Source organism: Formica exsecta, unplaced genomic scaffold, assembly GCF_003651465.1.
Source record: "Formica exsecta isolate Colony F162 unplaced genomic scaffold, ASM365146v1 scaffold237, whole genome shotgun sequence".
Taxonomy (NCBI): Eukaryota; Metazoa; Arthropoda; class Insecta; order Hymenoptera; family Formicidae; genus Formica; species Formica exsecta.
In genome coordinates, this window is record NW_021849649.1 from 348,118 (window position 1) to 360,806 (window position 12,689).

The 12,689-nt window shown below is 38.1% G+C and overlaps 1 protein-coding gene across 1 annotated transcript in view; it reads left to right on the forward strand.

The window, feature by feature from the left end:
* LOC115235928 (membralin) overlaps positions 1-12,251 on the forward strand; it is a 65,238-nt gene extending 52,987 nt beyond the window's left edge. The window contains exons 11-13 of the mRNA XM_029808040.1: positions 3,137-3,236; positions 7,966-8,329; positions 9,543-12,251. Of these exons, the coding sequence (XP_029663900.1) occupies positions 3,137-3,236; positions 7,966-8,329; positions 9,543-9,715 (637 nt within the window). The 3' untranslated portion in view covers positions 9,716-12,251. The remainder of the gene's footprint in view (positions 1-3,136; positions 3,237-7,965; positions 8,330-9,542) is intronic.
* Positions 12,252-12,689: the final 438 nt, after the last annotated feature.

Genomic DNA, 12,689 nt, shown 5'->3' on the forward strand with positions numbered 1-12,689 from the left:
TATATATATATATATATATATCTTTAATATAATTTATAGTTATTAATTTTCTTTCTAAGAAGATTGCGGTTTGTGGAATAAATTTATCGAATTTATTTCACAACCTCTTGTTTGGATACCATCCCTTCGTATTCCTCGTATTGTAAATCTGTCAGGTGTATGCCGAAACTGATTGTTACGAACTGCATCCGACCAAAGGCGAAGATAAGACAAAGTACGCCTTGGTGAATATCTTCCGTGCGATTTGACATGAGAGTTATATCTCATAAATTCATTACCATCCCAAGCAATAACGCGAATTTTCGGGGATATCTACGTTATACATCTTTTTCTTTAGTAAAGAAATACTTGAAAAATATCTATTCTAATTACTTGCATTGATGCATTTCTTATAAATTGCAACAGAATCACAATTACAATTAGTAAACATAACATAAGTTTAATGTAATGTAATAAGTCGATTAATCGAATAACTGCGCATAATAATTATTGCTCTCTGCTATCGTGATTTCTTACATTAACCGAGTTATAGTCCGGACGTTACGTATATGTAGTATGAAAAGTTCGCCGAGATTGTATCGGGTAGCTGGGGACCTGTTCGGAGTCTGCTCTAAAGTCCGAAAGTAACCCCTGCCGTTCTCCGGAGGGATGGGGTAGCACTATTCAATGAATTCAAAATGCGTTTGGAGAGTCTCTGGCTCCTCTCTTCTTTGCCCTCCCTTTTTCCCGGAAAAGACGTATGAATCGTCTGCGGATGGTTGCGGTTCCCTGAGCGTGAGACACTTTAGAGCTTATGTCCCCGGAATACGTAACGTAGGATTTCGGAGGCGCATTCTTTCTCATCCTTCTGTCCGTTTCCCGTTCATTCCACCTTTTATTTCTCCGCGATTTTTTTAGGCGCGTTTGCGTTAAAATTATCTTTCTCTTTTTACAAACGTAACATTCATTAAGCATCGCAATTGCGGATCAGATAGTTTACAATGTAGATTTTCTAATTGATTGCGATTGCCATCAAATTTGACAAACTATCTGATTAATATTTACATTGTATTTACTAAGCGTAAAAATATTGTTTTGATCAGTTTACAATATCAGAGTACAAAAAAAAAATATTTGTCTTAACTGTTTTCAAAGACGATAAGTAACGTTCTAGTTTGTTAACAAATTGCAAAGTAACGTCAACCCTTTAATCACGACGAGACTTTGCCTTCGATCCAAACAAGACATGGTTGGATTTATTGGATGTGTGTCGTTGCGGACGAAAATGGGATGCATCGGCCGCCTAAACTGCGTTTTACGACTGGCAGCGTCGTAAAACATAATGCAAAGCGTTTACGAACCAACGCCCACTGTATATAAATTTACGCATCGTAAGATCTTGGACGCATAAATGCATTCAGTACGTATTGTTTAGGAATAAATGATCTTAGAAATAGAGATCCGCAATTTTTAAATACATAGTCTATCATATATGATATTTTTCGATACATGTACACGTATAAATCTGCTATCTTTTTTTTTTTTAATTTTTGGCATATTTCATGTACGTATTTGATACATAGAATATTTATAGTTTTCTTTTTAATTTTAATAATATTTCTAAAGATTTATTTATATTAATTCCATTCTCTTTGCTTGATAAAATATTTTTACCGTAAAAATATTTCATTGATTGCAAAATATTATGTAACAATACTTTAATAATGACGGGTATATATAGCCATAACTTATGATACACATATCGGATTGATTGAGAGACGCTAAAGTTCCGTTATATACTCTAGAAAATTAGTCGTCATACTCGTCGTACTCATCGAGGGGATATACCTACAAACCCCGACTTCTTTTTCTATCATCCTCCACCACACCTCTGCTGATCGCTTTTCTTTCTTCGGGTAGTGGCGTTGCCTCAACCCCGCCCTGATCCGTAAATATTGGCGACCCCGTAACAGCTTCTCGTAAAAATCGCTTGATTACAACCCCTCCTTCATCACCCAAACGCCGTTCATCAGAGGAGACTGCAATGAAAAAAAGTATATATATACATATATAAATACGCATGCAGCCTTTGACATATTTAGGTTGATCTAGATTGATTCAAAAATGCCTTGGTATGAAGATGGCAAGAATACGCGGAAAGAGAAAAAGAGAGTTAAATTTTGTTAAACTTTGTTAAACAGATATCTTAATTCTTTCTTAAAATTTATTCTTCTCCGAAATGACGATTCAAATCTGAATATTTTTGATGAATCATAAAATCAAGCTCGATAAATAGTACGGTCGAAATATGTAAAACGATAGTCACGAGAAAGGATTTTTCTCCTTCGCGACGAAATAGCGTAACAAATAATTCAGTTAGGGGAAGATTAAGAAATGAAGTATTTCTGCTTTTTATTTATCGTAAAACCGAGATGGATTAATCCTTGGCATAATGAGAAACAGATTTCATATTTTTTAGAGATATAAAATTGAAAGATTTGCAATTTTTAACATTTTTTGATCACGATTCGTTGTAGAAAGTTCGAATATCAGCTATTTCGTCTACGGATTCTTTGAGTGACTTCTTTGAGTGAAAAAAAAAAAAAAAACTTTTTTTCTGTTTTGCATGTCAATCGCAAGAAAATTATCCGCAACATATCCGATACTTTTTACTAGAATCGTGCGTGTCGCTATAGCTAGATAACGCATATTGCGTCACCTATGATATTTTTTTCGGTCGTAATAACGACGCATAGCCGCTAGCCGCGCAACGCGTCACCCTCGATATTTCAATAGGCTGAAACTTGATACGATCTGATCGATAGTTCGTCCATATTGTTGCCACGGGGTGGGAACGTGCCGTGTATATCGTTACGTTATGTAACCTGTTAAGTGGCTTGATGTTGTTACGGATTTTCGAGATTATCGCGCACATCGGGGGCGAATAAATCTCGTTGCATTCCGTAATTTTACGTATTTGCATTGCGAGAATTTTCTATTTATTTATATCATCGCGATCACGACGTCAGGACGCGCGTTTGCGCGATAATGACTCACTATTCATCTCGTATTACGAAAGCTCGTGTATTTCGAGACACGCTTTTCTCATGTGTCATGCGACACGTCTTAATGACGAGACATGCTTTTTCTGTTTCAGATTCTTCTACTTGTACCACTTTTCTTTCTACGCGTACCATTATCGATTTAATGGGCAGTACAGCAGCCTGGCGCTAGTCACATCTTGGCTCTTTATACAGGTGAGTAATTTGGTATCGTATTATTTTATCCAGTATAGATAATATAAAATTCTTTGATTTCATCAAGATTCGACTCGACGTTTGAGATACGATCTCGTAAAGCGCGATCAATGACAGGACACGGAGAATAGTAGTCGGGAATAAATTCTCTTGGCGTGCATAAATGTGCTGACGGCCGATGAGGGACACGAATATTTATGCGATGTATATATTTTGGGATTAAAGTGGCGCCCGTCCCGTCCCGTCACGAATCGTGAAATAATCGTCTTCGCGATAAAAACTCTACCACGGAAATAGAAAAGTTCTCCCGAGAAAAATTGCTCTTTTTCATTGAAACGGACATTGATCACTTGAATATTCCGTGACCTACTTGCGAGTACTTGAGCTGATATAGTCGGTCTAAGTTTAGCAAAAGATTCTTTTCTTCCCCGGCAATCGAGCTGAGTTTAAAAATTGTATCGCGGATACGTACAAGATTTTCTATCTTTCCGGGATTTATGTTAGCATATTTTGAATTTCTTAGAACTTAGTAGTTAATATGTTTGATCGATGGATGATCATTATCGTTCTGTTTGTCTAATTAATTCATGTACATACATAAATCAGCTAAATCTGTTTAAATAAGTTAAGCATTAGTAAGTGAGAAAATGAACCAAAATTTGACGAGAGAAGCCAAATTTTATAGCGCTGCATTTTAGATAAATTATATTCGGATTGGAATATATCAAAGAGAAAGAGAGAAAGAGAATTTAAGAGATATAGATTATGATTATTGTCCAATGTGGCTTCTCGATAGATTAAATAATGTTAATCCCAACATTGTTCCTATATTGCATTAATTAATGTTGAACACACATGAAAGTTTGCTAGATTAACATATTTGAAATATATATAAGAGGAAAATGTTAAAATAACTGAAAAAGAGTAAACGGCTCTTATTTAGAAAATTTCATATTTAATTTTACAAAATTGATATAATATGAATTCGGAACGCGCGATTGCATCTGGCGTTTATAATCAAATGATAGTAATTGTACACTGCTCGGATTCGTTCCGTTTCCCTAGTGAGGTGAACGTGGGAGTGGGGATATCTATTCTATATATTAAGTATTTAACATATAAACAAAGTATTTCGACAGTGGGAGGAAATTGACGGCGTACGGTGTACGTATGACACGTTATTGTTTTGATACGCTGGCATATTGTTATCATTCGTACGGTGAAGCTCGAGCGGGAAGGCAGCGGCACGAGAGTCTGTCGTCGTATTATCTTTCGAAAAACGTAATTATTCCAAACAATTATTACAATTTGCGATTAACATTTTATAAACATATACACGCCCGTTAATAATAGAGTCGCGGCGAGTATAAAAATAATTTTTTTTGGCCGAGTAAATTGTAGTTTCGTGCGATCGTAATGTTTTCAGTACGAATATCCCCACACCTACGTTCATCTCGCTAGAAGAACGGAACGAATCCTTGTCAGACAGTGTGCATGTATATAAGACAATTAATTCGTAATCGAATGTAACTATAAATTTATTATACAACATATAAAAAATATGATGTGTGGGCGCCGAGTATATGACGCGAGTTTGCACTTCCGCCTTCAGGAATAGCGTCGAGATAGATGAGGGAAAATGGGGGAGCACAATATTTTGCATGCGATCCCGTTGGCTACTGTTGGGAGTCCTGCGATTGACAGGAACGCTAGCGCAGTACGAGAACGAAGAACGAGCCGTGGTCGCTTGGCTGGATAGCCTAAAGCCGCCATCGCTCAAACTTAAGTTACGTAAACGCAACCGGGACAATGCTCCTGACAGCTCGATCGATAGAAATAATTTAATGCGGCTTCTTGGCTCCCATATACGAATGCGCATAAGGTTACCTTAAAGGCGGGAATCTCGTTCTCATCGAGAAGGGCGTGTCTCGTTCTTTTCATTAAGGACGCAGATATTTCCGTCAAGGAGATTCCTGTGTGTATGTGAGAGAGAAATATTGTTATTTTCCATCAAGTATATTCCATGAGGAAATATATACGCTATTATGTTCTCTTAAATTTTGTTTGGTCTTTCTTGCAACTTTGGCAGAGTATTTAACCCCCCCTGGAAAACATGAAGAATCTGGAATTTTCAGGGATTTTTTTTTTATATCTGAAAAAATTAGGAAATTCTCATGGAATTTTATTGAAACTTGGGGAATTTTTTAAAAAAACGTTTCTCTCTTTGATAATTTAGTCTCTCTGCACTTCGTACATTGTCATGTTCGACAAGTCATCGCGGTCACGCACGATTGTATATTTATCTCCGTATTTAAGTAGAGTATCGTCTATTATGACAAACGCGATCGATCGTAATAGAACATTTGCTATAAGCCGCCGGAATTTCAGAAACAAATTTGCTACTACGCCAATAATACGGTGGATAATCTGATTGGAGGGCGTACTTTGATAACGCAATAACTTATAATTAGATGATCGCGATGGCCGTATTAACAGGTATTATTATAATGGCGTTACAATAGATAGCCGCTACGTTAATAACTACATTCGATATGTATTGTGTATATTTCACGCGTAAAAACTGAATACCATTAAAGTTTAATGGAGTGGTTAATTCACTCGATAAAAGGTGTAAATGCATCACGATGCTACGTCATTACGCGCTTGAAAAAAGATTATATTATTATGTTGTATTCACTGTTCGATTGTCGGACACATTTATAGTGATTGTCGATCATTCTCGGTATTATACGTGTAGTTTAATTTAACGAACATTTATATAACGAAATACGATTTAGATATACGTATCATTGATAAAATTATTATAAATTGCAGATATTTTATAAGTATTATAGTGTTTTAAAAAATTACGTTTGATTAATTTTTTTTTTAATTACTATATATAGGTAATCTTCTAAAAATACAAGTCTTGGCATTTCGGATTTTCCAGATTATATCTTTTAAAATTTCATATATTTTCTCAATATCAATATGTTATAATAAGTGATCCGTCAATCAATTATTTTTACGCGTGATATATTTTTATTCAATCTTAATATTTTATCATAGAATATTGTTGAATATACAATATGGTGCAGCAATCTTTTTCCACAAACGCCTAAATAAAATGATATGTCAACGCATTGGAGAACATGATCGAATATATGCTTTGTAAATAAACTGGCTTAACCCATCACGTCACGGTGATGACAGTTTTTGCCTGACAAACCGGGTTACAGGTTCGTTAACACGATCGATCATTTAACGAGCGACAATTATTTCCTAGCAATGAGTTTACGAATATCGTGTGGCGGCAAAATTCAAAAGGCTCCGGGGCACGTCGGCCGAGAATCGTTTCGATTCCCGGATGGCAAAGCTCTCGGCCGGCTGTTGCTGTAGGTCAGATTTTAGCCGATTAGCCCCGCGGCGTGATTATACGCCGATTCGATATCGGTGTCATTGGCGTTGATTATCCGCCAAACGAAAACTCGATATATCGCCCCCTCTTCCTCTCCCTCTCCTCGATCCTGCTCCCCCGTTTCCGCAATCCTTCCTCCCCCGCAATTTTTTCCCGTTTACCTTAGGGGATCCGCTCCCGTTCATCACGAATCTTTCCACCGGTCTTCTTTTTCTCAAACGGCGCGGAATCGTTTCGCTCTCGCCGACGAATCGCCGGGAATACCATTTCCTTCGCGTCGTCGACAGGTGCCCGAGGGAGGGGAAACGGGAGGCAGGGACTCGAGATATCTATTTTCCATATCCAAGAGATTCTTCCTCTCGCTCATCCGTTCCACTCGCCACCTCCGCTTCCTCCCCCGCGCGTCATTTGTTCATGCTGGATTTTTCTATTTTAAATAGAGCATCAGGATCGAACAATTCTCATTGGCACGAGCGCAATTTATCTCATATCTCTATAAATCATTCTTTTAACTCTGCTCCTCGCGTTGGTTCGATCGAGGGACGCGCGAATCACCTAATAATATATATATATATGTAACAGACGGGGAATTTAGTTTCGCGGCGAGTAAAGCGAACCCGCGTTATTGCGATCTGTGCGGATCGGCAGAGTCAGGTTCGAATGAAGCGATTGCGGAGAAAGAGAGCGCTCTGATATAGAACGAATTTGGCGAATTTCCATTTAAATTTGCTAGGCGCGAGCGGACCGCACACACATACACGGATTATACGCGCGGAACGTAGGAGAGTGCGTGGAGAGCCACGTGTACCACGAGATATGTATATATCTCGCCAACAGAATTCTTGTTTCTGATTTCTTCAGCGATGCAACGCGAAAAGAGACGCGCGAACTTTCATGGCACAATTTCAACTTGTAATGTATGTATGTAGATCCGCGATGATATAATATCAGGGAGAGAGATTTAGCCTAAAATGACATATCACAAGTATAAAATCAAACTTTTTTCATTGACATTTGTGATTGGAACTTTTGTAATGTTTGAAGAAGCCGCTCTGAATTGCTGTACCGACGTCATTGAAGGTCGATAATAATATGACGTTAATATTGACGTCAAATTTCAAACAATATGAATAATCTAATTGTACGAGAGACATAGATATATCGTTTTGCTCATGTCGCATATTTTAATCCTCGTTATAATGCCATTACTGCAAGCATTATATCATATAGATCTATTCTCTAATTTAATGATTTACGAATTATTTTATAAAGATTTGTTCGGTTTTTTTTGTTTTTTTTTTTTCGTTTCAGCACTCGATGCTGTACTTTTTCCATCACTACGAGCTACCAGTAATTCTGCAGCAAGCGCAACTGCAGCAACTTCTGTTTCGCAATCACGCCCAACCTCAGCAGGCGCAGCCAGCGACACCCAGCACGGCTCCGACCACCCCGGGTCCGGGATCGACGCCGTCGTCACCGGCGACACCTTCGTCTCCGCCGAGTCCAAACGACTCATCGACGCCTACGACGGAGCAGACGCAGCACAACTATATCACCGAGCTGTCCCAACTCGATCCGGAACCTAGCGGTCCGGAAGAACGACCCGCGAGCGCCGATACCGAGCAAACGTTCACGCCGACGACAACAGCTGATCGTCGTGACGATTCTATTCAAGGTATGTCGTGACTTGTGTATCTTAACACTGTATTTATTATATTTTCTGTGCTGAGACACCGACTTACAAGTCACGATAAAAGAGATCATATTTTTGTGAATTTCTCGCGAACAAAAGTTGTTCAGAAATGTTTTAATGATCGATAAATATCAGCAATTATTTTTAATTTGATTAATTTCCTAATTATATAAAAATTTTTTTCCGTCCTAATGACAGGTGAAGCAAGTCGGTTTTACTTAATAATTCGACAGTCGTATTTTTAAACGTAATTATGAGTTAATTTTTTTTAGTTAATTTTTTCTCTAGATGTGCTCTATTTTTTTTTTTTTTTTTTTGTAAAGCTTTTATGTGAGGGGATTGCGAATAAGTACAAGTGAAATTTTATCCCATAGTGCTAAAGAGTTAAACGTGCTATTGGATATCGTATATTTGATCGAACTTCGATATTCGTACATGTATATATAGAGGAACAAATTGAAACGATATATTTAATTATATATCGGCGCATACGCGCCCATACATCTATTGAAACTTTCATACAATGGTAAAAAAATTTTTCTCTTTTCTCTACAACGCTTGTTTCGGCTTAATTTTCTGAAATACATTAAGACGCGAACGTTATCAGAAATAATGGGAAATTCACCCTCGAACGCGACAGGTCGATAGAGAAGCGATGGCGGCGATCCCGGGAGAAAATGTTGTGTTTTGGATAATTTTGAAATGAAATCATTGTAACGTTGCAATCGTCGGTAATTTCATGATTATACGTTTCGCCCGTACTCGCGAAGCGCGCGGCGTTTCGCCGGTTTAGAGTTTTGAATGAGCACTTTGTAGATCCTGTGTCACTGACACTCGTCGCTTTTGGAGCGACTACGCAGTTTGGCACGCGATACCGCGCTATCGTGTTTCAATACGAACGATCCAACTAGCACTGATTATTTTTCTGGGCTTTTAATTTCATCTCTCGTTTCTCGCACTCGTGGATAATCGATAATCGTTGCAACGCGCGCGCGAGCGAGCGATCCCATCGGAAACCAGTTTGTTTACAGCTGCGGTTTGACTTACAGAGTTGCGTGTTTACACCGCACGCATCGACAGTTTGACTTTTATTACGGATATTTGCTTTCCAAATTGCGTTAAAGAGTTTTTTTTTTTTTTTTTTTTTTTTTGCGACACGTCACGTAATAAGGAACAATTTTACGTTGAACCGCAGTGTCGGAGGACGCGACGGTGTCTTCCGTAGCGAAGACGGACGCGGTTTCTCTAGCCACCGGAGCTACGAGTTCGTCCACCGATATTTCGTCCTCCGAAGGCTTCGAGGTCATCGAGTCTGCCGAAGCTGTACGCAAGGAAGCGACGTCCACCGAGGATGAAAAGGAACATTAGACTTTGTGCCGTGTGACAGATGCACGGCAGCCAAGAGCGAAAGGAACGTCATTTCCATATGATTGCGGATTTTCTCCTGTCATGGAAGTTAATGTTGTAAAGTAATGCAAATATGGTCTTTATGTAAGAAACGAACGAAGCCTTGATTTCGATGAAGGTAAGTTTAGAAGACGTTTCTTTGAGAACGAATAGGTATCGCGCTTTTTCAAGTCAGAACCAATGGACGAAGAGAGGCAAAGATAGCGCGACGCGTAGTTATAGATTGAATAAATTTTCAATGGGAGTAAAATATTATCGGGGATATCGGATTTATTGCACTTGGTAATTCGATGTTAGATTCGTTAAATATATGATAGCAAAAGTTAGTTATTATAAATGTAATTTCAGGAATGATAAGACACAATGTTATAATCTATCGCATTTTCGAATCTGTACAAATCGCGCGAGTCATTTATTATTTGTACTTTTAATGCAATGTATAATTCTTTTTAATGCAGTATCTCGTAATACCGTCTTACGTTTAACGTTTGGCGATCAGCATTACATAATGCAAGATTTTACATTGATTATCTGTAGATAAAGATGCGTTAAAAGAATGCAATACATATTACGCTAAATGTTACCTTTTGATTGAAGCGTATACTCGTGAATAATCTCAACATTCTCTCTCTTTCTCTCTTGTTTATTTTGTAAATATAATATTTCTTATTGCATAAAGTAGGTATAATCTCAAATATATATTTTTCTTCAAAATATTATTACATTTATATTTTAAATTATTCGATTTTTTAACTATTCTATTTCATTCATTCGATAAACTTAAAACTTTTACATTTGAATCGCGCAAAGATGACATAACTAAAGTAAAGATCGTCTCTAATCATTACTTTTTATTCGCATTCTTGTCTTTGCACTCTTCGTCTCTTGAAGATATTAGGGAAGCGTTAGTCGGCGAGACTGGTAAGATCGCAGTTTCCGAGCGCAACAAGTCAGAGTGCCTTCAACGGAACATTCTTTCACCGGAATCTTTTTTAGCTCCGTCTCCCGAGCGGATACGGGCATTCCTCTCGCGCGAGTAGATCTTTGCATCTAACAAATGGCCATTTAATTAATTATATCGATAATATTAGATCGCCGACAGGATCATTGGTATGATTGTACATAAAGAGAATTCATTACACGATCGATTGCAGCGTTTCTATTTTCTTTTTAATTTCTTTACGACATTCGATGGTGTGTCCGTTCAATCAGACGATTGAGACAGGGGATTAATGTGATAGATACGCAATCGAGTTTTGACTCTGTTGAATACTTTCAAATTTACAGAACGCTATATCGCCAAGCGACGCAAACAGAGCTGCGTAAGAATTATCTCGGTGCGTAAATTCGTACGCGATCAATTATGCGTTTAATAGCGAGTCATTCGAACAATTCTATGTAAGGCACATGTAAGGATATAGCGAGTTCCTGAAACGCTTTCCTTCTTTTATTTTTTTAATCCATAGTATATGTTTTGTGAGATCTAATGTCTATCCGAATGTGTTTCTCTCGTCCATTTCACGGATAACATACCTCCAACTCGTTGTTTTATAATTAACCGATCAGTTTTACGCGAGTTTAATCAGCATCAAGGTATCAGCCGTAGGGATGATAAAATGTCGCGAACTGTAACATTAGTAGAAAGAGAGAATAAAAGAGTAGAAGAATGGAAAATGTTTGAATGAAGAAACCGCTTCTGAACGGAATCGCCGATATCGCGTTCACCATTTCGACGCATTGTTACTTATTAGATTTAACGGTAATCGTCGTAATTGTAAGTTTACTGTATAATATGTACCGTTTCGGAACGAGTCTGACGTGACGTCCAGCGATATCGTACTATGTATCGTCGGCAAGTGAAAAGAACGTCTTGTTTTATTACGTGGTGTGCGTGTGAACTTTGATGGATGGGCGCATGGAACGATTGAGCTTTATAACAAATGTGACAGCACGCTCGTATTGTGACAATTGGTGCGATAATAAACATTTCTCGCGCCCCGCCGGATATAACTTGCCATACACTTGGCATACTGTACCAGCATACTGTAATATATATATATATATATATATATACTTAAGCTAAGAAATGTGGGGCGAGATGTCGAGGCATATTAATAACAGTGATGGAAGAAAAAAAGAAAAGTACATTGCGCGGGCAGAATTATACACGCATGTCCGGTAAGTTAACATAGGATAGATACAAAAAAAAAAGAAAAGAGAGACGGTTATTTAAGAATTACTATGTTGAGTGTGTGTCATTGCCGTTTTTTGTTGCCACCTCCCCCTTTCCCAACGGAATTACATTTGTAAACACGCGCGCGATCGTATTTCTGTAAAATATTTTTTCTCTCTCATCTCACTATTTATAATAAATAAGTTTCTTTTATAGTTGTATATATTATCGAATAATATTGTTATTGCTATTCTTACTATCGCTATTTTATCGCTGCTGTTACTATTAGATTATAAATAAAAGCAGAGGTCTCTCTTATACATATATGATACTGTGTCTCGATTTATTATCGATTCACGATTGTCATTTAGGTGCATTAATTTGCCCTCCTTCTTCCCCGAACCATCGCGTCGCGTCGTTTCGAATGGCGCGGCAAATTCGAGATTTAAAAGAGATTCTCGTGAAATTGAAATTGATTGTTCAACTTGGAACGTAAGGGCGCACGGAAAGGAAGACAGGAGGAAGGCTGTTGGATTCCAAATCCAAGTCGTGCGGAGTGAAATCGGCGGGAAAGAGAGAGAGAGAGAGAGAGAGAGAGAGGGAGAGAGAACGGGATAAACCGAAATAGACAAATAGACACTGGTATCCCTTTGAGAGAATCAAACAGGTGGCGTAGAGCACGAAGATAACGCGATAGAAGGAAGGAAGGAAGAGAGACAGAGAGAAGGAAGGGGAGGAGGAAGAAGACGAACTGCGTGGGCG